This window comes from Squalius cephalus, assembly GCF_949319135.1.
Source record: "Squalius cephalus genome assembly, chromosome: 3".
NCBI classification, from domain to species: domain Eukaryota; kingdom Metazoa; phylum Chordata; class Actinopteri; order Cypriniformes; family Leuciscidae; genus Squalius; species Squalius cephalus.
The window spans coordinates 38,646,441-38,672,628 of NC_137124.1; the positions used below are offsets into that span (position 1 = coordinate 38,646,441).

At 36.4% G+C, this 26,188-nt stretch overlaps 1 protein-coding gene across 5 annotated transcripts in view; it reads left to right on the plus strand.

The window, feature by feature from the left end:
* Window positions 1-26,188, plus strand: part of plcb3 (phospholipase C, beta 3 (phosphatidylinositol-specific)) — a 56,920-nt gene that overhangs the window by 10,128 nt on the left and 20,604 nt on the right. For all 5 annotated transcript variants that reach the window (XM_079867473.1, XM_079867475.1, XM_079867474.1 and 2 more), the window contains exons 2-7: window positions 4,507-4,590; window positions 23,366-23,434; window positions 23,546-23,686; window positions 23,917-23,996; window positions 25,225-25,278; window positions 25,415-25,505. In XM_079867473.1, coding sequence (XP_079723599.1) covers window positions 4,507-4,590; window positions 23,366-23,434; window positions 23,546-23,686; window positions 23,917-23,996; window positions 25,225-25,278; window positions 25,415-25,505 — 519 coding nt within the window. The remainder of the gene's footprint in view (window positions 1-4,506; window positions 4,591-23,365; window positions 23,435-23,545; window positions 23,687-23,916; window positions 23,997-25,224; window positions 25,279-25,414; window positions 25,506-26,188) is intronic.

A 26,188-nucleotide genomic window follows, 5' to 3' on the forward strand; every position in this document is an offset into this window, starting at 1 on the left:
TGTGTGCGCCTCTGTCTGAGAGAATGCACGCACTGCTGTCGTTTGCAGGCCACAAGCTTCAGTTCACTTTAATGGTTTACCCAAATATCCATTTAAAGTTCTCTGACGTGTGCACGTCAACCATACAAAGATGAAGCTGTAATTTGGATAAACGTGGATAAAGTTCTCCTCGGATATTAGCAAAATATGACAGACCCTCCATTAGTGGTCATTGTCAAAGATAAAAAGCAAAAAAAAAAAATATATATATATATATAAAAGATGCATTTATTTGTAAATGACTTTAGTAAATTACTTTTTTAATGTAAAAAGTTATTTTCGTGTAAGGGTTTGGTTTTGTTTGTGTGTGTGTCAGATCATTAGGGCTTGACATTGGGAGTCAAAGAAGCCTGACAGGTTTTTTATAAGTCTGTACACACACACACTAATGAGACCCTTACAGGGTGAAGGTCACTTCTCTCCCTTCCACACGTTCAAGTTATGTTGTTTACCCTGTTTTGTCTTTCCCAAACATTTCCAGTGCACCAAAAACACCAGTTTGTGAAGAGTAGTAACCAAGCACCCCAAAATTAAAATCCTTTCATCAATTGTTCACCCTTATGTCGTTCCAAAATGACAATGATTGCTTTATTTTGCCTGAACACAAAGGAAGACATTTTGAAGAATATTGGTAACCTTACTTTGGTGACCATTGACTTCCATTGTATTGAAAAAAGAGACATTTCTTAAAATATTGTTCTTTGTGTTCCACAGAAGAAAGAAGTCACACAGTTTGGTAATGACATGAGGGTATAATTATTTTTGTGTGAGCTATCCCTTTAAGACCGTACAATCTGTTAAACGCACTGGACATTTTTCCTTCATAACCTTGTTTTAATGTCAAATAAAATATGCTGTTTACCCAGACCAAGGTCTGCTACTTCTCATTCTTTCTCTCATATGCTGTCTGTCAACTTTTTTCTGCTGTCTTTTATACTATATTCAGCTCACCTGATGTTTTTGAGAGCTCTGTGCGCACATAGGTGCTTTTAAATAAAGCTTATTCAGCAGTAGTATTGCAACACTAACATTTGTTTATGCAAACATTAAAAGCAGTCAGCAGCATGCAAATGCGTTTGATTTTGTTTAGAGACAGGTTTGTGTGTGTGTGTGTGTGTGTGTGTCTCAGCACTGGGTGGGGTTTTTCAGAGAAGTTGTAAAAGAAATCTGTGCTCCTAGATTAATTTAATCATTATGCAAACATTCCACAAGACTACATCTATAGATCAGCAGCCGCACGTCACTTCACTGCTAACACATACAAATGAGATTAGCTCTTAACGGATTGTCCAAACACATTAGGTTAAGTGCCCGGATGTAGTGTCTTTGAAATATTTTTTAGTAATTGACCAGTGAAGAATTTTTAATGGGACAAAAAAAAAGAAACATGCAATTGCAAATAGAGCTTTCTTTTAGCTTTTTTTTAAAAAAATTTTAGCGCAATTTTCCACCGGACAAATTGCGATTGTTAACTCATGATTTCTGTTCTGTGCGTCTGTGCGCACCAATCTTGCACTTCTATCTACACCTCAACCAGACCACCTAGAGACTTCGGGTTTTCGGCATTATGTTAAGGAAGGTCTAATCTCGGGAACGCACAAAAAAAATCCAGGAAAAGATTTACTATCTCTTAGTGTTGTGATCCCATGAGGTGAGAAAATTGCGCTAAAACACTCACTGAGTTTTTATTACTTGTTTTTTTTTTTACTTGAGATACTGGATGTTCAAATCAGAGTTTTTCCAACTTTTTTGGTTTGGCTGACAGGTACAACCAACCTTTTCAAAGTGCTTTTATACATGTGTTACTGTGTAAACACTCTCTTAGATCTAAATCATACACTATGTAGGTGTGTGAATGCAAATACCAGCTACACTTGCTTGATTTTCTAAATCGCATACAGTCAAAGTACTACATTTGAGGAAGAACTTAATTCTTGGCATCTGCCATTTTGGCATTGCAATGTAAATTGTGTTGCTTCCACGCAAGTCCTTTCCCATGGCCTCATGGGATAGTAAAGTTTCCTTTGTATGCGTACTTTAAAAGATTGCTAAATATTGCACAATATATAGGTCATCCAGGTACTTTTTGACTACTTTTTTATGAAGACATAATACACTAAGGTTTTTTTTTTTTTTTTTTTCTGCTAAATAGTAAGAAAGTTACATATTTGGATGTGAAGACTGTCCAGCACCATTCTGATTTGTAACAATCACTTTTCATTACCAATCAGTTCCTTTCCAGTACAATAAGCCAAATAAAATACTTCATGAATGTATGTGTGAGTAACATTTATGAAATTGTATTTTAAATTCCATTATTATTATTATTATTATTATTATTATTATTATGTATAATTTTTTACCATATAATATCTGCTTGATGAAGAAATTAAATATCCCCACGGTCATTCTCATAATCCACTCTCAGATTCCACCTATTGTCATACTTCAGTCTGCATTACCATCTGGCTATTTTCACCCTTTATAAACATATCAACCGTATGGTCACACATATTGGAAAATTATGGGAAACTGGTGTTTCTGTATATCTCTTATATTTTACTATATTTGTATTGTTTAGAGACTACCCTAATAACTACAACTTTATGATTTGATTTCCTACTTAACTGATATCTTGTTTGATCCGATTATGTGATGACCGATCAGCCATTTTATTATTTTGTGTGACCGACTGAAGTGTGCAAACTCATGCTGTCACCTGAAAACTTAAAAGACTTACTTACGCTACTCCTACATCCTACGTCATACATCAAGTGTTACTCTTTTGGCATACATCGACTTGCGTGGGCCGTCTGCCAGAAGCTAGTTATTTTAGTCGATAAAGTTTTAAAAATGTTGTAAAAATGATATTTTTCTTAGGTACTATTCGGACGGGACTAGTTTAACATGGATAGGTGGGGTAAAGTAATAATTACCAGAGCTTTTCTGCGATTTTAGTCCCGTCCGAATGTGCCATCTCAGTAATCATTACGGACTATGTCAGTAAAGATTACGGCGACTTTTACCTTCAGTAAAAAGGTCCGGAAAAATTATCTCAGGTAGCCTAATACTAATCCCATGCGAATAGACCTGCTGTAAATATGTACGTAAATATTTCGTCATTTTCTGTTTAAAAGTAGTTTTCCGCGGTTTTTCAAGTATGCAGACGCTTGAAAAAGCATTCATTTGCGTTCTAGACACTGGGACAAGTCTGTGTCAAACTGTTTTCCACATACCATTAAGATCAGAAAGAAGATCGAAAGCACTTGTTAGGCACGAAACATCTTTTAGCGTTAGGTAAGTGCCTATTACCAACACAATCCAATCTGAAGATAATTAATACATCGTTTGACCGGACATAACTGTTATACATACATATATATATATATATATATATATATATATATAGGTATGCGCACGTGATATCAGGAAGCAACGTAATACACACATGACGACAGGAGGGTGACAGCGATGTGCAAATCCAGTTACCCCTCCCACTTCTGATAGTTTTACTGAGATTTCTTATCCTGTGCGAATTGGCCATTACTATTACAGACGTCCTGTGGTAAAATTACATTACTCCACCTACCCTTGTAAAGTTAATCCCTTCCGAATATGGCTTTACACGAACATGGTGTCTGGCTATACATCTCATTTGCAGCAGGTCATATCAGCAAAAGGGTGTTCTAAAGTACTAAAAATGCTTGTCATGAATGGGGTTGAATAATTTTGACATTGCTGAAGTCATTAAAAGTTGCCTTTTCAGTTGAATTTGAGGAAACCACTTCAAACATTTGTTGTTTTGAGCTATTTCACTCACTTTTGTTTGATTTGTTCATTGCAAACAGCTGAAAGTCTGTAAATTTTGCCAATAAACCTGATTTGCAATGGGGGTTGAATAATTTCGATTACAACTGTATCTTACGGTAATATGCAATTCCAGTTATATGCAGCCATCAGTTTCTGTGGCTTGTGCATTAAACTCCTCTAATGTCTCGCTCTGTGGCTTTTGAGGTTTTGGTTTCAGTCATTACATTAATTTCTAAATTGCACCGTCCCTCAGGACCATCCACCCATTCCAAGCACTTCCCATTTATCTGACTTACTTTTAAATCATTGTCTGTTTCTCTGCCATGTTGCTTATTATTGGCTGTATTTTCATCGTTGACGTGCAGTATTGGCATGGCTGCCACTGTGACTTGGTCACTGTGGTATCAGTTTAATTAAGTTGCAGTTGAATTAACAATTAGTTGTATGTAATAAATGTTCTAAACCATGTTATTGTTTCCCAGTGATCTTCATTAATAGTCATGTCAATGTTGTTCATATCATTAAGGGAATTAACGTTCTTCTGCTCTCTGTACAAGGAGTACTAATGTTGTTGGTAAAACTATATGAATTATACTGAATGCCACCTAAATTGTTTTTTTTGTTTGTTTTTTGTTTTATTTCCATTTGTGTGTTTAGGAGGCCAACACCTCACCCAGCCTCGTCACCCTCAAAGTGGACCCAGATGGATTCTTCCTCTACTGGTCTGGAGGGGCCAACATGGTCAGTAATTTTCCTTTTTGCTTGTACTTGCTAATACCAGTCCTGTCATGCCACCTGTTGTTGTTTACAGTGTTATCAGACAATCCTTTATTCTTTTCTAATCTAAGTCTATGGAAGTACTGTGCTTTTGATCATGTTACACAGAGTTTTGCAGGAATTCTCCTAAAATTTGGCAAAATCCTGTTGTCAGGTTTCTTATTATAGGGACACAAGGTACTTTTTTATTAATTTTTTCATCCCCACCCCCACCAAATCTTCACTGTAAAAAGTAACAAATGTCCTAACTCAATTTGACTGAAATTGTAAAAATCTAGTAATCTGTACTATTTGCGTACTATGCCTTTGTGACTCAGAAAAAAAACTAGTTTTGTATTTAAATTAGGCTGTACTTAAATTGAATGAGTTAGGCTACAGCAGATTTCTAATTCCCAGCATGCTTTGCTTCAGACTAGGGGTAAATGTTGAAATCAAGTGTAATTTTATGTTTTTGCACAAGATTAATATAGGGGGAGATTTGTGTTTAATGTTATGATGTTATGTTTGTTTTAAAAGGGTTACTATTTATAAGGGTCAAAAGTTCAGTATGGAGTACCACAAGGCTCAGTACTAGGACCATTGTTGTTCACTTTGTACATGCTACCCTTGGGAGATATCATTAGGAAGCATGGCTTTAGTTTTCACTGTTATGCTGATGATACTCAGCTCTATATTTCTTCGCGCCCTGACGAAACTTACCAATTCACAAAAAATTAACAGAATGCGTAGCTGATATAAAAAAAAACTGGATGACTAGTAATTTCCTACTTCTAATTCTAATTCCAGATTCTAATTATTGGACAAAAAACTTCGTCACGTAATAACCTAGAATACTGTCTAACACTAGATGGCTGCTCTGTCAAACCTTTGTTGTTGGTTAGGAACCTGGGTGTGCTCTTTGATACCAATCTTTCATTTGAAAGTCACGTGTCTAGTATCTGCATGTCTAGTATCTGCATTCTAGTATCTGCATTCTAGTATCTGCATCTGCATTTTTCCATCTTAAAAATGTATCTTAAATTACGTCATATGACGTATGACTCTCAATGACAAATGTGGAACAATTAGTTCATGACATCAAGGCTATATTATTGTAATACTATTATGGGTGGTTGCCCTGCACGCTTAATAAATAAACTACAGCTGGTCCAAAATGCAGCAGCTCGAGTTCTTACCAGAACCATATTATACATATATACATATTTATAAGAAGTATGACCATATTAGCCTGGTTCAATCAACACTGCATTGACTCCCTATTAAACATTGTATAAATTTTAAAATATTGCTGATTACTTACAAAGCACTAAATGGTATAGCTCCCCAGTACTTGAGCGAGCTCTTAACGCATTATATGTGCACGACTTCAGCGTTTTCACAGGTTTTTGTTTTTAAAGCTTGCGCAGAGATAATAATAATAATAAAAAAAAAAATATTTTATTTTTTATTTTTATTTTTATTTTTATTTTTATTTTTATTATTATTATTATTATTATTATTATTATATATATATATATATATATATATATATATATATATATATATATATATATATATATATATATACAGTACCAGTCAAAAGTTTGGAAACATTACTATTTTTAATGTTTTTGAAAGAAGTCTCTTATGCTCATCAAGCCAAAAAAAAAAACAGTAATATTATGAAATATTATTACAATTTAAAATAATGGTTCTCTTTTTTAATATATTTTAAAATGTAATTTATTTTTGTGATGCAAAGATGAATTTTCATCAGCAAGTACTCCAGTCTTTGGTGTCTTATGATCCTTCAGAAATCATTCTAATATGATGATTTGATACTCAGTTATTATCAATGATGGAAACAGTTGTGCTGTTTAATATATTTTTTTGGAATACTTTTTTCAGGATTCATTGATGAGTAAAACGTTAACAGCATTTATTCATAAAAACAGCATTTATTCAAAATAAAAACATTTCTAACAGTATAAATCATTACCATCACCTTTTATCAATTTAACGCATCCTTGTTGAATTAAAGTACTAATTTCTTTAAAAAAAAAAGTTATTGTTCCCAAACTTTTGAACGGTAGTGTATATTGTTACAAAAGATTTCTATTCTAAATAAATACAGTTCTTTTTAACTTTTTATTCATCAAATAATCCTGAAAAAAGTATCTCAGGTTATAAAAAAAAATATTAAGCAGCACAACTGTTTCCAACATTGATCATAAATCAGCATATTAGAATGATTTCTGAAGGATCATAAGACACCAAAGACTGGAGTACTTGCTGATGAAAATTCAGCTTTGCATCACAAAAATAAATTACATTTTAAAGTATATTAAAAAAGAGAACCATTATTTTAAATTGTAATAATATTTATTACTGTTTTTTTTTTTTTTTTTTTTTTTTTTTAACTGCAGGCTTGATGAGCATAAGAGACTTCTTTCAAAAACATTAAAAATAGTAACGTTTCCAAACTTATGACTGGTACTGTATATATATATATATATATATATATATATATATATATGTATTATTTTTTTTTTATTTTTTTTTTTTTTATATATATTTTTTATTTTTTTATTTTTTTTTAATTTATTTATTTATTTTATTTTTTTCTTACTTGTTTTTTTTCTTAAAGGCTTTTTTCAAGGTTTGCGTTCTCGAGCCACCAAACACTGTTGTTGTGCGAATGAGCAGGCCGGAGCGCGTTAAGTGTTTTCTGTTAGAACGCCATCATGTAAGAGGTCCCTAAGTTAATAACTAATGATATTTGCAACGGAAATGAATCGATCAAAACTAACTTTAGCTGGACAATAACTTTTATTCTAGAGCTACTGTAAAGCCAAAACAATCTATGTTACTTTAATTTCCTATTATCACTGTAAAGCTGCTTTGAAACAGTCCATATTGTTAAAAACACTATATAAATGAAGGTGACTTGACTTGAAGCATGATTGATTTGTTTTATGACTGCAGTTTTTTTTTACCCCTAACTTAATTTTACCTGTTCTCCCAAGTTTGCCGTATCTAGTATCAGTTCTGTCTGTGTCATTTCTCTATTTCTGTCCGTCTCTCTCTCCTCCTGCCATATAGGCTACTGGCTTATCATGTGAGTGCTCATGAATGAAATTAAATTTTAGCCAGTGAAATTCAATCAAAGCATCCTCCCATCCTTTCTCTCGCTCTCTCTTTAGTTAATAGATATGTTCTTCTCCCTCTTTTCTCATGTTCTTGTGCTGATCAGTGTGGCATGTGTGGTATGGGGACGCAGCTTAATCTGGTTCCAGTGAATTTAGATAAGGGACTTTCTGCAGTCTAAGAAGACACAGCACAGTGTGTGTAAAACTCGCATAAACTCGGCAGCAAATTCATGTCAGTTGCCAAGACGAATTGTTTATTTTGCTAGCTGAGTATGTTATTTGGAGATTCCTTCGTGTGCCGAAGGTGCTAATGTGTTTACTTCCTAAACACTGAAGCAACAAGCTGAGAATCTTCTTTTTTGGGGGGGCTGTGTATTTAAATCGATAAGGAAGTTGCATTTGTGTTGCGATACGGTATTAGGACACTAGGCCGATCTTTGCCTGAGGAAAGACAGTAACCTTGTTTGGTGTAGGGAATATTGGCCCTGGGGAGCCCGTCCTCTCCAGTTAATAGTAAAGAGGCCACCTCATCTCATCTCTTCAGTAACTTACTCGCACATTCAGGCACATTTATATTTAATGTCGCTATTATTATATTTAATGATGCCATTATCCAACACACTCCATTTCTTTTCAAGTACTAAAAGGTTGTTTAAAGTCAGCCACACTTCCATGAATCCAGTTTTATGTCATTCTCTGTTCCTTTTTCTCTTTTTTTTTGGCAAGTTGGATAATGTTGGTGATCTCTCTCTCTCTCTCTCTCTTTCTCTCTCTCACACACACACACACACACACACACACACACACACACACACACACACACACACACACACACACACTCTCACTGGCTCACCAGCACATGCGCAGTCAAGCTTGATCGTTTCGTCAAGAAATGAAACTTGATTTTGCAGGCACATTCACACGCGTTGTGGTAGAACAGGTTTTGTGTGTAGGCAAACACCCTTGCACTCTGAGAACTGTATTCTCAGGGTTTTTTTCTGTTGTTTTGTTGTTTGTATGTGGCTGAGCCAAAGGGTCTCTGTGCTGCCCACTGAATATTCAAGTTTGCATGCGTGTCTGTCACAATGCTCTGTTATTCTGTGTACCATGTTTGTGGGTGTGTGATGGCATGTGTGGCCTATTTTCAAGGCAAATTGAGTAGCTTTTAGTGGATACTAGATTCCACATAGCCTTCAGCTCTACAGGTAGAGACATGAATACCAGGAGTCAGTTGTCTTTTAGGACTTTTTCCCATTGTCCTGGTCAATTCTTTTCTTGGGGTGCTTGTATATCTCAGTTAAAACTCACACAGTATGTGTAGGGATGCTGCATGTCCAGACCCCCGTCACGTTAAAGGGGACCTATTATGCAAAATTCACTTTCACATGGTATTTGAACATAAGCGTGTGTACACAACCACCATAATAAAAATCTACCCAGTTTTTTTTTTTTTTTAATCCTCATAAATCACAAGCACTGTCTCAGAACAAGCCGTTTGCAGATTCTGGGCAAACTGACGTCATGTTGCACAAGCCCCGCCCACGGCTGTTGACTGACACTGCAGTTTTAGCATAGACCCGCCCTGAGTGAGCTAAACACAATCCGCCACTGATTCGACGCTGGAGCAGAAGTAGACAAGAATGTCTTCTAAGCGATTGAGGTGTTTTGTTGGATGTAAGAATGAACATAGCAGTCGTCATTTACTCCCGACATCTGAGCTGCTGAAGACGCAGTGGATTACTTTTGTTTTGAAGGGAATGCAACACCCCCCCCCCCCCCCCCCCACCTTTTTACCATTTTATTAAGCACCCCCTGAAAAGTTCTGTATATTTGTTTACTGTTAGTTGTAAGGAGTGTTTTTGTGTAATTCGCTGTGTATGTTGATTATAATGAAAGGGAGAGAGAGAGTTTATGGAAAAGACTTTCATGTGCACTTCTTCTTATACTGTGTTTATTCAGCTCTTACTGTGATTTTTTTGGAGTAAAACGGATGCTTCATCTTTTATGTGAAGTACAATAAACTTCATAAAACTCATCAGTAAATCTTTGGTCGTCATTCGGACGGGATCCGCTACAGCAGGCTTGTATTAATTGTGGATAAAATAAATAGATAAATTATAACTGTAATTAAACACACCTATACCGTTTCTAACTCCATACAGCATATATTATCTGGCTCTGTAGGCATTAATGTCTGACTCCTGTTCGAATTGAACACTGCTAGTACTGCTAGTTTCTGTTCTGATATTTTCATTTCGAAAGATGAGATTGTCCTGACACCGGAGCCTGAGCTCTTGAAGCTCCACCCTCTTCTTGAAAGGGGGTCAGAGGCACCAGCTCATTTGCATTTAAAGGGATACACACAAAAAGGCATGTTTTTGCTCACCCACAAAAAGTGACTATTTTAACATGCTGTAAAAAATGATCTGTGGGATATTTTGAGCTAAAACTTCACATACACACTCTGGGGACAGCCGAGACTTATTTTACATCTTGTAAAAAGGGGCATAATAGGTGCCCTTTAAGTCACTTAAGAATATGGCAGGGAACAAATGAATAGTCACTTTTCTTTCTCTTACAAGCAAAGTCATGTCACAGGAAGGCGAAAGAGGAAAAGGTGTGTGTGTGTGTGTGTGTGTGTGTGTGTGTGTGTGTGTGTGTGTGTGTGTGTGTGTGTGTGTGTGTGTGTGTGTGTGTGTGTGTGTGTGTGTGTGTAAAAGTACACTACTATTCTTTCTTATTAACCGAACACATTTGTGTGTGTCTTTTTCAACTGCATTAAAGTGATAATGTAATCAAGCTACTTGAACTACCAAAAAAAAAACTTACCAAATACATGCTGTAGCCTAGCTCATTTATAATGGCGTGTAAAACCAAAATGGGGTAACACTTTATTTCAGTGTCCTTGATACAAATGTTACATGTACTTGCCATAGTAATAACAGTATTATGCATAATTACATGCAACTAACCCTCAACCAAACCCTAACCCTATAGTAAGTACATGTAGTTAATTAATATTACTCAGTACTTAAATATATAATTACACTGTAACAATGACACCTTAAAATGAAGTGTAACCAAATGGGTGTATAAGCTGTCAGTAAGACAGCAGAAATCAGTCTGTGCTTTTAGCCAGTGTAGCTTTTTAAAAAATCAATAATTAACAAAGTGTCTAGTTTTTATTGGGTCCTTCAAGAAATCGCTTTTGACTGTCTGACTTGCTAAAGTTTTAACCATTCATTTTATGGTTGTATTTCGGAAAGCATAGCGCTTAACATAATAAAAAAAAAAACTAAAAAAAAAAACTGAATTAGAGACAAAGCGAGGAGATTATATTGTATAATAAACATGGTTATCTTAGAAATGAAATTGAATTAATGGCTTTTCTCAACACAAGGAAGCATACATAAAACTTGTAAACCACTGCCATTATGAGGGATCAATAATAGATTAGTGTTAGCTTTGGAAAGCTCCATCAGACATGCATCTGATCAGATTTTAGAAAATTTGTGGTTCTCTAAAGGATGTGGGATTGTGTACATTAATATTGCTGTCCTTAATGGCAGATTGTGGCTTGTGATTGGAGGGTATAACAGCACTCTTGCGTTCACTCTTCTTCAGTTAGCAGGATTTGTTTGTGGTAAAGCAGGATGAGTTGCCCATCTGCACTGAAGCTAATGGCTAATGATGGGAATAAGGCTGCATTAGCCTTTCCTCATGGTTCATTTTAGCCCACACTCATTTAGGCTTTGCTTGCTCTCCTCATGTGTCTGTTTTCACTCCTTATACATCTTTCTCTTCTCCTCTTGCTCTCTGCGTTTCATTTTCTGTTTCTTCAGCACTGCCATTCTCTGTCATGGACAGCTGGTTGTCATCAGTGAGGAACAGAAAGGCGTCAGTGTATCCGTTAATTGTAAAAGGAGACATGACACTTCCTCTCTCCTTCTCTATATCTCTCTCCGTAGTATCTCCCTTCCTCTCGTTCTTTTTACTTCTCTTGGTTTCTTTCTCTCCCCCTCTCACTTTCTGCAGGCGTGGGAAAGCATACAGGAAATCGTTCAGACTGTTAGGGTAGTTTTGGAGCATAACTTGCCCTGTGCCCTCACCAATAGCATGCCCTCCAAAAAAAAAAAAAAACTCACTCTCTCTCTTCTTCCCTCTTTTACTCATTCACGCTCTCTTCCTCTTTCTTGCTCTCTCACTTTCGCCTTCAGTAGTGAACAAATGGTCTGACGCGACGATAGATTTATGCAGCGAATGTGGGTCCCAAGATCCACAATAAAAATGTGGGATTAAAAATCTGGAATTTAAATCTGGAAATCAGCAAAAAATAAATACATTTAAAAAAATGGAAATTAATAAATCAATAATCAAAAATGTAATTTAAATAATGAAAAAATAAATGAAATGTAAGATTTTGCAATACTTTCATAAGCAAATGTGTGACTAATCATCGTGAATTTTTCCATTAAACTACAAATGTACTAAATTTTTATGCTAATACAATTTTTATGATAATATAATTTGTGATGGAAAAATATAAAATGTAAAATGTATATACTACTGTTCAAAAGTTTGGGGTCAGTAAGATTAAAAAAATAAAAATAAAAAAAAAAGATATCAAAAAAAGTGTTACATTATAATGTTACGAAAGATGTCCGCTTTGAATAAATGCTGTTATTCTGTTTTTATTCATCAAAGAATCCTGAAACAAAAAAAGTATCAATTTCCACAAAAATAAGCTGTACAACCATTTTCAACATTGATAATAAGAAGAAACTTTTTTTCTGAGTGATTTCTGAAGGGTCATCTGACTGATGTTAATGGCTGCTGAAAATTCAGCTTTGCTATCACAGGAATAAAATACTTTTTAAAAATACATTAAAATAGAAAAGTGTTATTTTAAATGGAATAATATTCACAATTTTATTGGTTATGCTGTATTTTTAGATCAAATAAACACACCCTTGGCGAGCATAAGAGACTGCTTTCAAAAACTTTTAAAATATTCCAGATCCTAAGCTTTTAAATGATAGTGAATTTTATCGCAAAAATGCCAAATAGAATCATTTTACCCCTTGTAAACATTTCTTTTTGCACTCTGAAAAGTGTATAAAACTTGAAAAACTGAGCAGTCTAGCCAGTTTGTCCAGACTAAGAGACCAGTCAACCTTCTTACCTGGCTTTTAAGCTGCAATTTAAAAAAAAAAAAAATTCAAGAGGGTCATGGACAATGAACAACAGTCTGATAGGCAGAGAGTTCCATCCTTTTAAAAAGTTGTGGTTTCAATCTTTCCCGAGACACAGCATTAAAACGTACCCTGTAGACTGAGTAAAGATAAGAGCGCATTTTCAAAATACCTTAGGAAAAACAAAACCCATTAATGAAACCAAACCACAGAAAAAGAGTGCGTATGAGAGATAATGGAGGAGAGATATCAGTCAGAGAGAGCTCTTCAAAGCCGTTAGGCCTGATCCAACTCTAATCTCTGTTTCTCATTTTATATTCATCTAAGTTCAGTGGCTCCCAGCCTGTTATGGCTCATAGTGTTTCATAGTTCATTCATAAGGAAGTGCTACGTTATTGGCCACTGCTACTGGTCATTATTATTTGTTGAAGGTGACATATCTGAGTAGACTAAGGGGTGTGTAGACTTTTTATATGCTCTGTAACAGAATAACTTTATATCTGCTAATATACAGTGGCCCCAAAAGGTACTTTGACACTTAAAAGTTCACATTTAAAATAGTTCACTCCAAAATTGAAATAATGTCATCATTTATTCACCCTCATGTTGTCGTTCCAAACCTCGATGACTTTGTATGACTGTATTATTGTTTTTATTGTTTTGAGAAATGTCATATATATATATATATATATATATATATATATATATATATATATATATATATATATATATATATATATATATACATATATATCATTTTTATTTTTTTACTTTAAATAGCTACTTTTATTTTTGCTTCACAGAAGAAAGTCATACAGGTTTGGAATGACGTTTTTGGGGAGAACTATCCCTTTAAGTCAGACTTGATGATGAATGATTTTCATTGTTGAGAACTAAATTCTAAAAATTGAGAACTAAATAACTAAATTCAATTTTACAATTATTTTGACCCAAAAAATGAGGTCATTTTTAGTGAATCTATAATGGACCTATAGTCAGGGAAGATGACATATTTAATTATTAATGTTTCCATAGGTTTTTTTTAGTAAGATGTAGTTTTGATCTTGAGTCTCTGTACATGAACATGGTAAAGTGAAAAATCAAACACCTTGGAAATGACAGGTATGTACTATGTTTTTAGGAATGGCACAAAGGTCTCTGTCTTTGGATCATTGTTTTCAATAATGTGCTTTTTTGTCATTTGTTGTGTATCTTTGGATTATGTTGTGTTGTAAATAAATCCAATCAATCAAAAAGCCATTATTTTTTTAAATCTCCTCATTCTTTGTGCAAGGTTGCTCAGAATGATAGGGCATGTTAGCACCTAATAGGGCCATTATGGGAGATTCTTTGTCTTTCTCAGGTGTGAAAGCCATAAATATTCAGGATGTGTTTACGCCTACTCGCATAAAGCTTTCTTACACAAAACATGTCTTACAAATTTGAAATCAATATATTGTCTTATCTGAATGAGCAGTCAGGATGATTTTCACATAGTTTTGAAGCAAATATTCTAGGCTCCGTGATACAATTTTCAAAAGTTGTGTGAAGAAATAATCAGTATGGGTTTCATGACCTTATTTCAGTGACTTTTTTTTTTTTTTTTTTTCAACAAACCACACATAAATATCATCTCAAAACTACAAACTTTTACATACATGCTGTTGACATATTATTGTAGCAGAGTTTATGCTAAATACAGTGTAATCAGACTTTAGCCATGAAAATGTCACAAGTAACAGAAATAAGCACAAATGTCAGAGCATGTCAGAACACCTCCAGGGCCCAGAAAACACCTCAGACCCCAGAGGGTTAAATTCAGTACAAATTTAAGTGCAAAGTCGTCATATTCAATATGATGTCTGCCCTTACTAAAGGTGAGGTCACGCTAGATGTTATGTTCCATTCCCTTCCAGTCACACACATGTGAATGTGGAACAGTCAAAATACAAGCAGATCCCTTAGGTGTTTTGTCTATTACTCAACCAAAGTTCAAGTTTGTTGAACTCTGACCTATGAATTTGCATAGTGAAAAGATGTTTGACAAACAGAGGATCTAAGTGGTGCAGAATTACCCTTTGGCTCAATACAAAGAAAACAAACTTCAAAGCTACAGTTATGCATGCGTTGTGGTGGTGATGATGGTATATTTTAGATTTGGGATATTTTATTTGCCAACAACAGAAGCGCTGGAGTGTGACATCAGATCCTGTGGCCAATATTCCTTACAGTGCCTGAAGTGATTTCACACACTCAAACGCCTTGTGTGACTGCAGTTTTAAGTTCATGGAGTCAGTTCCTCTCAAGTTAACAAACTGTAACCACTAACTATGAACAAGTCAGTGTAATGACTTTATTTAAAGCAAATGACACTGGTATGTAATGCACAGTAGTGACATTCATAAGTATAGCTTAAGTGCCCAAATACCCACCTGATCTCATGTGAAAACTTATTTTACAGCGTGGTGATTTTGTATATTTGTACAATGTGATTTTTCGAAAGAAGCATGAAGGTCCACCCCTAAAACTAACCAGTAGTGCATAAGCAGATTGTATGAAAACATAAAAATGAGATTGTACCAATTTGCCTAAATATAAAATATGGCGTTTGGCAACATGATATTTTGTTGCAAATACTGGCTGATGCCATTGTAAAAATTAAACCAATCCCTCAGAAATGACACACATTTACACATACAGACAGGAAATTTGTTTTATGGGTTGATAATATAATGGTTTCCTTTCGTTCATATCCTTGTCCTTCTTTCTTCCTCTACAAGTAGGCTTTTATTCCTGACATCTAATTTTCCAGTTATAGATGGTTCTGGACTCATGCCTGAAAATCAAGCCTGTACAAGCCAGCATTAATACTCAGTGCTCATATGTTTCTCTCATTGTTTTCTCAAGTGTTATATATATATATATATATATAACACTTAATGTACTGCTCAGTTGAAAAGAGGGTTTTCACTCTTATGTGGCAAAAGAATGACAGGAATCAACAAACTCCTGACCAAGACCAATTTGATTATCTGCACAGAAGAAAGAGAAAGAGGAAGAAACAGAAAGGCGAGAGAAAGAGAGAGGGGGGTGGAGGGATAAAGCTGGAGCGACAGTCAGGCGACAAGGTTAACAAAGCCGTCCTGTTTAGATGTTGTGCGGTGAGAGTGAGTGATCGAGGGAGAGTCATTGGAATGGAGAAATACATAATCTATTGTGACATTTTCTGTTTGCCTGTTTCACCTTTCTCAATGCAAAAGTGCTGAGTTCTCTGCTCACTCGAATCTAGTCTCCTGGAGCCTGACTTTTGACTATCGGCAGGATGCCTGGTCCAATCTGCAGCTCATTCTGGCCAAGAACCGCCCACTTAGACAGGAAGAGATTGCTGTACTGGCGTTATAATACAGTTACAGTTGTGCTGCACCTTAATTTTTTTTTATTTTTACCCAAACACTGAAACCAAAATGAAAGTTTTCATTTAGCCGAAAACCAAAACTGTAAATAACGTTTTCAAGCTCTGCATTGAAAAGTTCAGGGCACAATGACTGACAGCCACAGCGGAGGAAGAGTTTCCATGATCTTTAATTTAACGATGCAAATATTCATCTGTCCTTCAAATTTACCTGGAATATAGTCCTCAAAAACATTGATGGTACTTTATAATACGTTTTTGCCTTTTGTGGAGCTGAACAGTAACAACCATAAGTACGCACCATATCGGATTTGGATCAGTCCCGGATCTATGCATTTCTAGCAGACTAAAAGATCGTTCTTGGGATTGAAAAGTCGATATTGGCTCATCAAAAAAAGATCGATTAAAATTGAGAAATTAATATTTTCAAATCAGCCTTAGCGTCCATACACCTGACATGTTTACCTGTTGTCCACATTGTGTCCACGAAATAGAGACTGACACAGTCAAAACAATTATTACACGTCACAGTAATCTTTCAAGGATTTCGGCCAAACTTTGGCAAATCTGTTCTTCCTCAGAAGTGCTTGTTTTATCATGCTTCATTTCCAGGTAAACTGATGATTTCCAGAAGTTGCATAAATCAGATTGCAACTTCTCAACCTTGTGAAAAAGTAAATGCCTAATATCTGGTTTGACAGGACTCAGCAGCAATCACTGCAAGTTAATATTCAAATCCTTTAAATCTCTTTTGAGAAATCTTGGCTCGTTCTTCCTTTGCAGAAAAGCTTTGACAGATTGGCACAGTAGGTCTTGAACCGGTCCTGCCACATCACCTTTGTAGGATTCAGGTCAGGACTTGAAACTAGGCCACTGTAGTTCCTTAATTTAGTTTCTTGTCAGCCATTCCGATGTGGAATTGCTTCTGTGTTTTGAATCATTGTCTTGCAGTATCAATTACAATTATATATATTATAATACATACTCATCATTTAGACTGAACACAGGCATACTTTACAGCAACCAACCCTAACATAACTAAAGCTTTGTTAGTGTACTGCACTATTTTGCATTATATAAATTATTCACATTTTCTATTACATAAATGAAATAATGATTTGTGTATTATAAGTTCCTGTTGTCTAATATGTATTATTTGATTTTTTTTAAATATTATTTCAGTGAAAGAAAGATGCAGTTAAAAAAGGAATCAGGAAATAATAAATACTTCTTCATTACACTTTACCTCTAGTCTGTCTCACTCTCTTCTTTGTCTTTTGTTCCCCCAGACATTTACTCTCAGGTTCTCTATAATTGACCTGTGATTCAGCACATATTCCTGCTTGTGTAATTCTCAGCATAAATTGTATGTGCTGTTTTGTTGCTTTATTTAGATTTACTATAAAATTGTACATCATATTTCTTGATAATCAAAGAGTTAGTAGAACACCCAAATCATTTAGGATGTGTTCACACTTGTAGTTCGATTCTCTTGGTTCTTTTAGCCCGGACCCAAAAAAAAAAGAAAAGAATACATTTAGTCCTGGTTTGCTTGGGGTTCACACTGTTTTTAAGGCTGAAACTAAAAACATATTCTGCGACGGAACTTACCGAACATCCAAAACAATGCTGTGCTAAATGGGCTCGTTATATATGCGTATAATGGCATTTTTACTCGAACTTTTGAAGAGTGAAATATGTAAAGGAGTCAAAAGAGTGCCAGGAATTCGTCCATTGCGCACACACGAGGATCTGCTGCAAGCAGCTGTAGCTGTTTCTGACACCTGTACCAAACTGTAATGGGCAACATTGCTCCTATGATGAGAAAACAAAAAAAGATATGCTTCAGCATTCTGATCATTGATTAAAGGGATGGTTCGGAGTAATTTCAACCTAGGGTCCTTTGCACCATGACCTCGAGCCAAACCCCCCCCATCGATATCAGCTAAATGGCTTAGTGCCGGCGCTAATGGATCCAAGGTTGTATCTCGTAAATTAACCCCCTAATAATGCCCGTAATGGTACCAAACTTCTACAGTAGTACAAATAGCTTCTGTACTCCTAAAACGAGGCATTGGAAAGTTTGTAAGTACATCAGAAGTTTATTTAAATAGCACTTGCCTGATGGCTTATGCTACCGCTAACCCGGACGTCGGGGTCACTTCCGTGATTTGGAAAAAGCCCATAAATTCCTGGCAGAAAGTGGTGCATTTTGTATTATATTTTCCGAAGTGTGTGCACTATGATAGTGGACTAATGTAGGGAACAGTGAATGAGGGTATGGGGGTGATTTAAAATATAGTTTGTCTGTCTGTTTTTTTTTTTTCTCCCGCTCATTGTTTCTTTTTAAGTCTCAAGTCATCAGGAATCAGTCCAAATATCAGTAACCTTGAGTGAAACAAACAGAGAATGGGGGAGGGACGAAACAAAACTGAGTCTGTATGGTAAGGTGTGTCGTTCTCATGGGTGTTATCTTTCGACAGTGCCACTCAAAGCCATGGGATTTTACCATCATTACAGCTATCACACGCTCACTCTCAACACCCATGTGCCCGCCCCAGTGCCAGATGCAACAGGAAGTGACTGTTGCCTGGGCTACACAAGGAAGTTACAGCATATGTTCACAGAAACACATGGAAGTTTCCCTTTCACCAGAATCAACTGTGTGTGTCGTCTCTTGTGCTCATGAGTTTGTATTCATTAATCAGCAGGGGAAGCTGTATTTCATTTTGAAGGCTTTCTGTTTTAGGAGATTAATTGTTGCTAGTAATTAAGGTCTGACCCCACAAGAAGCAACTAGAAGGCTAATCACTCAAGGGTTCAGGGCAGTGAACAGCCGCTGGGGCTTTGTGGAAGATATAATAGGAGAGGTAGTACAGGGGAAGTCACATTTGTCATGCATATCTGCACTCACTCATCTCCTCATATAAATCACCTTTTCACATGAAATAACCTTCTTTATCTCACATGCACATATGCAAAGACAGTAAATTGGGGTCAGGGTGTGGTGGCACGCTATTGTGTTGTACTGTTTTGCATTGTAATAATAGGATGAATGACTGTACCCTGGAGATTCCCGCTTGCTTGCTCGCTCTCGCTTTCTCTTTCAAGCTAATTTTTTCCCAGCTGCTGTTGCCATAACCATCCTAATTTTGGTGTGTACTTTGGAAAGTTAGTGAAATTAAAGCAACTTCTGTAGAAGGTCTACTATCATTTGGATATCACATCTTTTTGTGTAGACCTGAGATTTGCGTCTCTTTTAACCAATATTAATTTCAGTTTCATTGTTTGTAAAACAATCATGCCAATAAAAACCAAAGACAAAGCATCAATACAAAAAATAAATAAATAAAATGATTCCATAAGTTAAATTAAATAAAAAATATATGATATAAAAATATATGTATATATCGATTTTATTTATTATAAAATAAAATAAAATAAATAATTAGCATTTAAAGAGACATTTAAGTCATGTAAAGTCAGACAGTCATTACAATAACCAAGAAGGTGATCAGGACCTGAATGCAAGTTAAATATGGCGGCAGGAAATATTGGTTTGAGTTTAAAATAATTTATCGTTTTTCTTGTAGAGACCATGAAAAGAGAACAAGAGCACAGCTATGTAGGAAATGCATGTTTCCTAGATGAGCTGTCAGTTATACAGTGTTACCCTGACCAACAGCCCTTATTCAGATATATTTGAATATCACGATTGACCAGTTGGAATTGAGTATTTCAGTGCACTGTGAAATTAACTTTGAGAACATTCTGTAGGCCTACATACATAGACAAATAACTAGTGAACATGGTGGTCATTGGTGTGTTCTGGACTGGTTTTATATAAATTGTCACACTGCCAACTGTTGTCATGCTGATGTAAGTTAACAAGTCAAGATCAAAGTCAGCTGTGTGTCAGTGAAAGGTAAATGCTGTAATCCAGAACAGAGCAGGTGAATTACTCTGTGTCCGTGAGAATGCTGGCTAATAAATAAAGAGAACGGATGTTTGATCTGGAGTGAAGTCACTGCCACAAGTACAAGAATCTTTGTGTCTATAAGTGTATTTGGTGAATGTATTGTGTTTCTCTCACTGAACTTTATAAATGACATAATAATACTACAGTGACAGTGTGGGCTAAATATTAAACTTTAGGTCAACAGTCTTTGCTCTCCAGGAATGAGGGGAATGTATGTATGCTAGGAACAGCCGCACACTTGCATACACCCTTGTGCTTACATGCTTGCTCAATTTCAGGAAGATATTTCACAAGTCTGAGCCTGTAGCGGTTAGTCAAATGCAACCTGTTACATCAGGGTTACTTTACAGTTGTACTGTGGTAAATATAGCTTTTTGCGTGACTGCGTGTCTCTCTTTGGATATGGATTGGTTTCATTCATAGTTTATGTCATTAATGAATGTGAGCTTTAGGTTTTTGCTTTGTTATGCAGGAACTCTGAGGTAGAAATCTCACATTACTTGTTTACAGTCACACCCACAGAAGTAGGGAAAAAAGCAGGGCTATCTTTCCAATTTCACATCTCAAATAAATTGGGTTTTTGGGAACTTAATGTAATTTAATTTAATGTTATGTTTTTATTTATAAATTCTGAATAAATATTTCCAAAACATTCTGTTGTATATGTACTGTATGGATGGAGTGACATCACTGGCTCAGACAATTTGGGAATGAAAAGTCCCAGTATCTGAAAATGAATCATCAAAATATAAATAAATTGTCCCAGTATTACATGATGAGTCAATAGGTGTGTGTGTGTGTGTGTGTGTGTGTGTGTGTGTGTGTGTGTGTGTGTGTGTGTGTTTGTGTTTGTGTTTGCTTGTTCATGTATGGGTCCATCCTGCTGGGCCTGTTTGGACTGGAACCAATCCTTAGCAGACTTCGACCAGTAACCCGTGACCCTCGCACACACTCTGGGGAACGTTCAACTCAGCAACTTCATCCGCACTGTTGCTCTCCATGGTGGGAGGGGGACAAGAGTACAGGAAAGCGAAAGATGATAAAGAACGAGAGAGAAAGGGAGGGAGCCCTCGGCTATAGAGCAAGTACTTACAGTTCAGATCTGCTTTGTTTATTGTTGAAGTTTACAAGCACAGTCCTCCAACCGCTGGCCCAGCTCATTTACTCAGCTATTCTCTTTACGGGCCCACGAACTTTTGAGTGTTTAAGTGAGAGATGTTTATCTGAGATGTGAATCCTGAAGTGTTGAGTGAATCTGTCATGAAGTTAAAGTTCACTCTAAATTTATGACTGCTTCTCTGCATCAGTGACAGTATCCTTTACTTTGTCAGTGCTTATGTGTATGTGGTGTGTCAGGGATTCTCTGGACCTCTGTTCAGTGTTATTTCATTCCAGATTGCTCTTAAAGATCCCATGAAATCACTTGAAAAGCGCAGTTTTCTTTTTACTGTGCTGACATATTTTCCTGAAACAGACTGGACAAATTAACTGCTCTTCCTTTTTTAAGCTGTAAAAAGTCACAGCTGTGAGCAGTGAGCCATGATTTACTACTTCCTAGTCAGTGACAGGTGTTATTGAGGGGAGGGGCATTCTTATTCTAAATATTATCTGATTGGACAGAAATCAGTGCAGTGCAGGATGAGTCATCAATATTTTTCCCAGGAGAGATAAAGTGTTAAAGGAGAACTTGGTAACTTTTTTAACTAAATAAAACTGTCTAGAATTCATTTGGATGGTTAAACAACCTGTTCTGGTGATATTGGTGACTTTCCCCGCTCCCCCCAGCGTTCCCAGGCGGAAAACCAACCTTGCAACTTGGGGACTACCGTCCCGGCAAGATAGAAATTGGAAGTCTCGTGAGAAGCGAGAACGAGAACGAGAACTAGCGCGAAACATGAATTGCTTTACGGCAATTCGACATAAACACACACGCATGTATGATGTATTACCCACCTCGGTAGACATAGCTCCACACGATACAGTTGGCTTGCTCCGATCATAACAAACGCACATGAGCAGCGGTAGAGAGGGGGAGGAGGCCGCCGCAAGTGAGTTTTTTACGACCGTGTTGTGAAATATACGCCCCCCCCACAGCTGTAGGGGGAGCTCGTGGGGAAAACATGCGACAACAAAAGGAAAAATCAGCGAAGAAGTGACTAGAGTTCGCTAGAGTTGCCGAGTTCTCCTTTAAATGATCTCAGTTGTCGTGGTGCAACAACTTGAGGCGGTCTACACTGCATGCGACAAAGCGACCGTTGCAAATCTGTCTGTTCTTCATATCAGAAGTAGTGCAACCGCTTGGAGTACGTCAAAAATAGAACGTGGCCTCAGTTTACTATTACATCTAGTGTAGACAGCATCACTGATTGTAATGGGTTCATATTGTCTTTTGTCACATCACATCGTGCCGTTCGCATCCGGGATAGACATGGTGTAAGTGACCACCTAGCAACCATATAGCCTTAGCAACCAGCCACAACACCCTAGCAACATGGTGGCGAATTTTGCACAAGCAAGCACTGATCCCATTTTCTTTCGATAAAGTGCAAACTACTTTTTTTATTATCTACAACAGTGGTTCTCAACATTTTTGACTCCCTAGGACGCCTCTGTCCACACAGTGACATTCAAAGGCCCCACAAATTTTCCAGTTGTTTGTGATTTAAGGATTAAAGTTAAGGATTAAAGATAAGGATTAAAGCTTGGCATAACTTGAAAAGCGTGTGTATTATTTATATATACTAGGTACTAATATGTACTAATATATATCTACATATATACTAGAGGAGGTTAATTAAAATAAAAACTTTTAATTGTTTTGACCTTGTTTAATGCTTGTTTTTTCTTACTTTAAATAGTTTAAAGTCATTTTGAGGCCTATTCGGTAGTTTGCTGAGGCCCCCTAGTGGATCCTGGCCTCCTAGTTGAGAACCAAGAATAAACAAGAATCTTTTATTTTTTTTATTTTTTTTTGTATGTTTGTTGTAACACATCATCTCCTGCATATCTCTTTTTCACTATCTTACAGGATTTGGAAATCCTGGACATCAGTCATATCAGGGACACCAGGACAGGGAGATTTTCCAAGATGCCAAAGGTACATTTTCAGTTGTGCCTGTGTTGGAAAAAGTCTGTATGAAGGTTATGTTTGGAAAGGTTCATGTGTCAAGGAGTGTGTGTGGGTGGTAAACTTTGCCTGTGTTTGTAGGACCAACGTATACGTGATATGTTGGGTTTGGGCAAAGGAGAAGCGAACTCCGACTCAAAGCTGCTAACTGTTGTCTACGGCAACGACCTGGTCAACATCTCCTTCCTCAACTTCCAAGCTGTGCAGGATGGCTATTGCAAGGTAACCACGACGACCGGACCCTGTCACCTAGATACCATGTCCATGCTATCGCTCCCTCTCCCTCTGTCCTTCTTTTTCACTTTCTACCTTTGCAAGTGTGCGTTCTGAATGAATTATATCAGATGACTCTCATTTTATATATATATTTTTTTCCTCTCTCTTCAAAACCTTTGGCACACATGATGTTTTGATTCATTTAAACATGTTTTGTGTTATGATTGGGTTTCCAGGTGTGGACTGATGAACTGTTTAAACTTGCCACAAACATACTGTCCCAGAATTCTTCCCGCAACACCTTCTTATACAAAGCGTGAGTACTCTTCTTGTTTGTGTGTGTGTGTGTGTGTGTGTGTGTGTGTGGTTCTGGTAAACCCTACGTTGTGGGGACAAAATGTCCTCAAAAAAGATAGCAGTATCCGAAATCCTTGTTCCTGGGGGGGGACATTTTTGCATCTCCGTGAGGAAAACAGCTTATAAAGTGATGTTTTTTTTGAAAATGTAAAAATGCAGAACGTTTTCTGTGATGGGTAGTTTTATGGGTATGATTAGTGTATGGGGGTAAAATATACAGTTTGTAGAGTATAAAAACCATTACGTCTATGGAAAGTCACTATAAAACATGAATGTGTGTTTGAAACAATTGTGTGACCTGCTCGTGTGACCTCACAATGCAACATTATTTCTCCTAATTGTGTCTGTTTCTCGTAATTGCGACTAAATCTTTAATTGTGACTTTAGATCTTCAAATGCAACTTTATTACTCATAATTGTGGCTATTTCTCACAATTGTGAGATCTTGCAAATACTACTTCCTTTCCTTTCTCTGCTACTTTATATCTTATTATTGTGGCTTCATATCTCTAAACTGCAACCTTGTGTCTAAAAGTGTGACTCACGGTTGCAGCTTTATTTTTCAGAATTGTGACTTGTATTTCTCAAAATTGCAACTTGTGGCTTCTTTCTTCTCACATTTGCACTTTATTATGTGACGCATTAATCGCATTGTGACATAATATATCTCCTCTAATTCTCTCAACCCGAGCTCAACTGGACCCGACAAAAGTTCAAGCCAGTTTTTCACATATAACTTTGGGTTTGCCTCAGAGTTGGTTTTGTAATTGATGGTCACGTATGGTTATATAAGGTTAGTTCACCCAAAAATGAGATTTTAAAACTCCAGTCCCCAATCATGGAAGAATGAAGGACATACAGGTTTGGAAAGGGTCAAAATGTATCAAAATGTAAAATTTTGGGTGAACTATCTCTATAAAATTTGACCATTCATCCATTCAGCAGGACTTGGGTTCAGCTTCGTACCCTCCAAAATGAAATACCACAGCCCTTATTGTCATAGTCTTTGCTTCAGTCAGAGGCAGTGCTGGTGTCAGGTGGTGTTGTTGTTTTTTTTGTAAGAATATGTAGTTGCTGATAGGTTTATCGACAAAGTACAGTACATTAAGTGCAAATAATCAGTGTAGAGATGACAAAACCAGTTTGATGCAATCATCTGTTTCTCACGGTCTGCCTTTTTTTCATAGTTACACAAAGCTGAAGCTGCAGGTAAATCAGGATGGGAAAATCCCAGTGAAGAAGTGAGTAAACACAAGCTGTCTTACTCAAACACGGTTATGTTTCCAGTTCTTCAGGGCTTTTGTTGCTAATGTGCCACTTCTCCTTTCATCATTCCTTTCACTTCTTCTCTTTTTCTTTCTCTTTCACTTTTTTTAGCATCATGAAAATGTTCTCGGATAAGAAACGTGTGGAGAATGCGCTGGAGCACTGCGGTCTGGTCAATAACAGAGTAATCAGTCGTGCACAGGTTGTTACACATCAAACCTTTCAGTTTTGTCTGCTGAGCTTTCTTAAGAAGTGTTTGTGTCCATTTCTCTCTCATACTCTTTTGTTGTTTCTATATAAATGCACTGTTTTTAAATAACCCAAATTCGTTTAGATTAAGAAGATCCCTTTTTGTCTGTCTAATCTCTTGTAGCGTCTCCCTCTGTTGTCACATGTTCATTTGTTTTTCTTCTTCGTGGTGATCTATGATCAATCCTTTTATGGTTCAGTTTGGACACAGAGGAGCTGGTCTAAGATCAGCACAAGTCCACATTTCAGTCTGTTCACTGTCTTACACTGCCCTCTGCTGGTTACGTTTCAGAATAAATTGATACTTAAAGGGATAGTTCACCCCAAAATTAAAACGTCGTCATCAGTTAATCACCCGCATGTTGTTCCAAACCTGTAAGACTTTAGTTCATCTTCAGAACAAAAAAATGAAGATATTTGAATGAAATATGGCACGATCATGAGACACGATCAGTTTATATGATAAACAGATTGAATTTAGGCTTATTCAATTTAGCCTAAATTCAATCTGTTCATCATATAAATCGATCGTGTCTCTTCAGAAAATTTGGACTAAACCGATATGAATCATATGGATTAGTTTCACGATCTCTTTTTGAACTTTTTGAAGCGTTAAAGTGGTAATTCCGTAGCTGC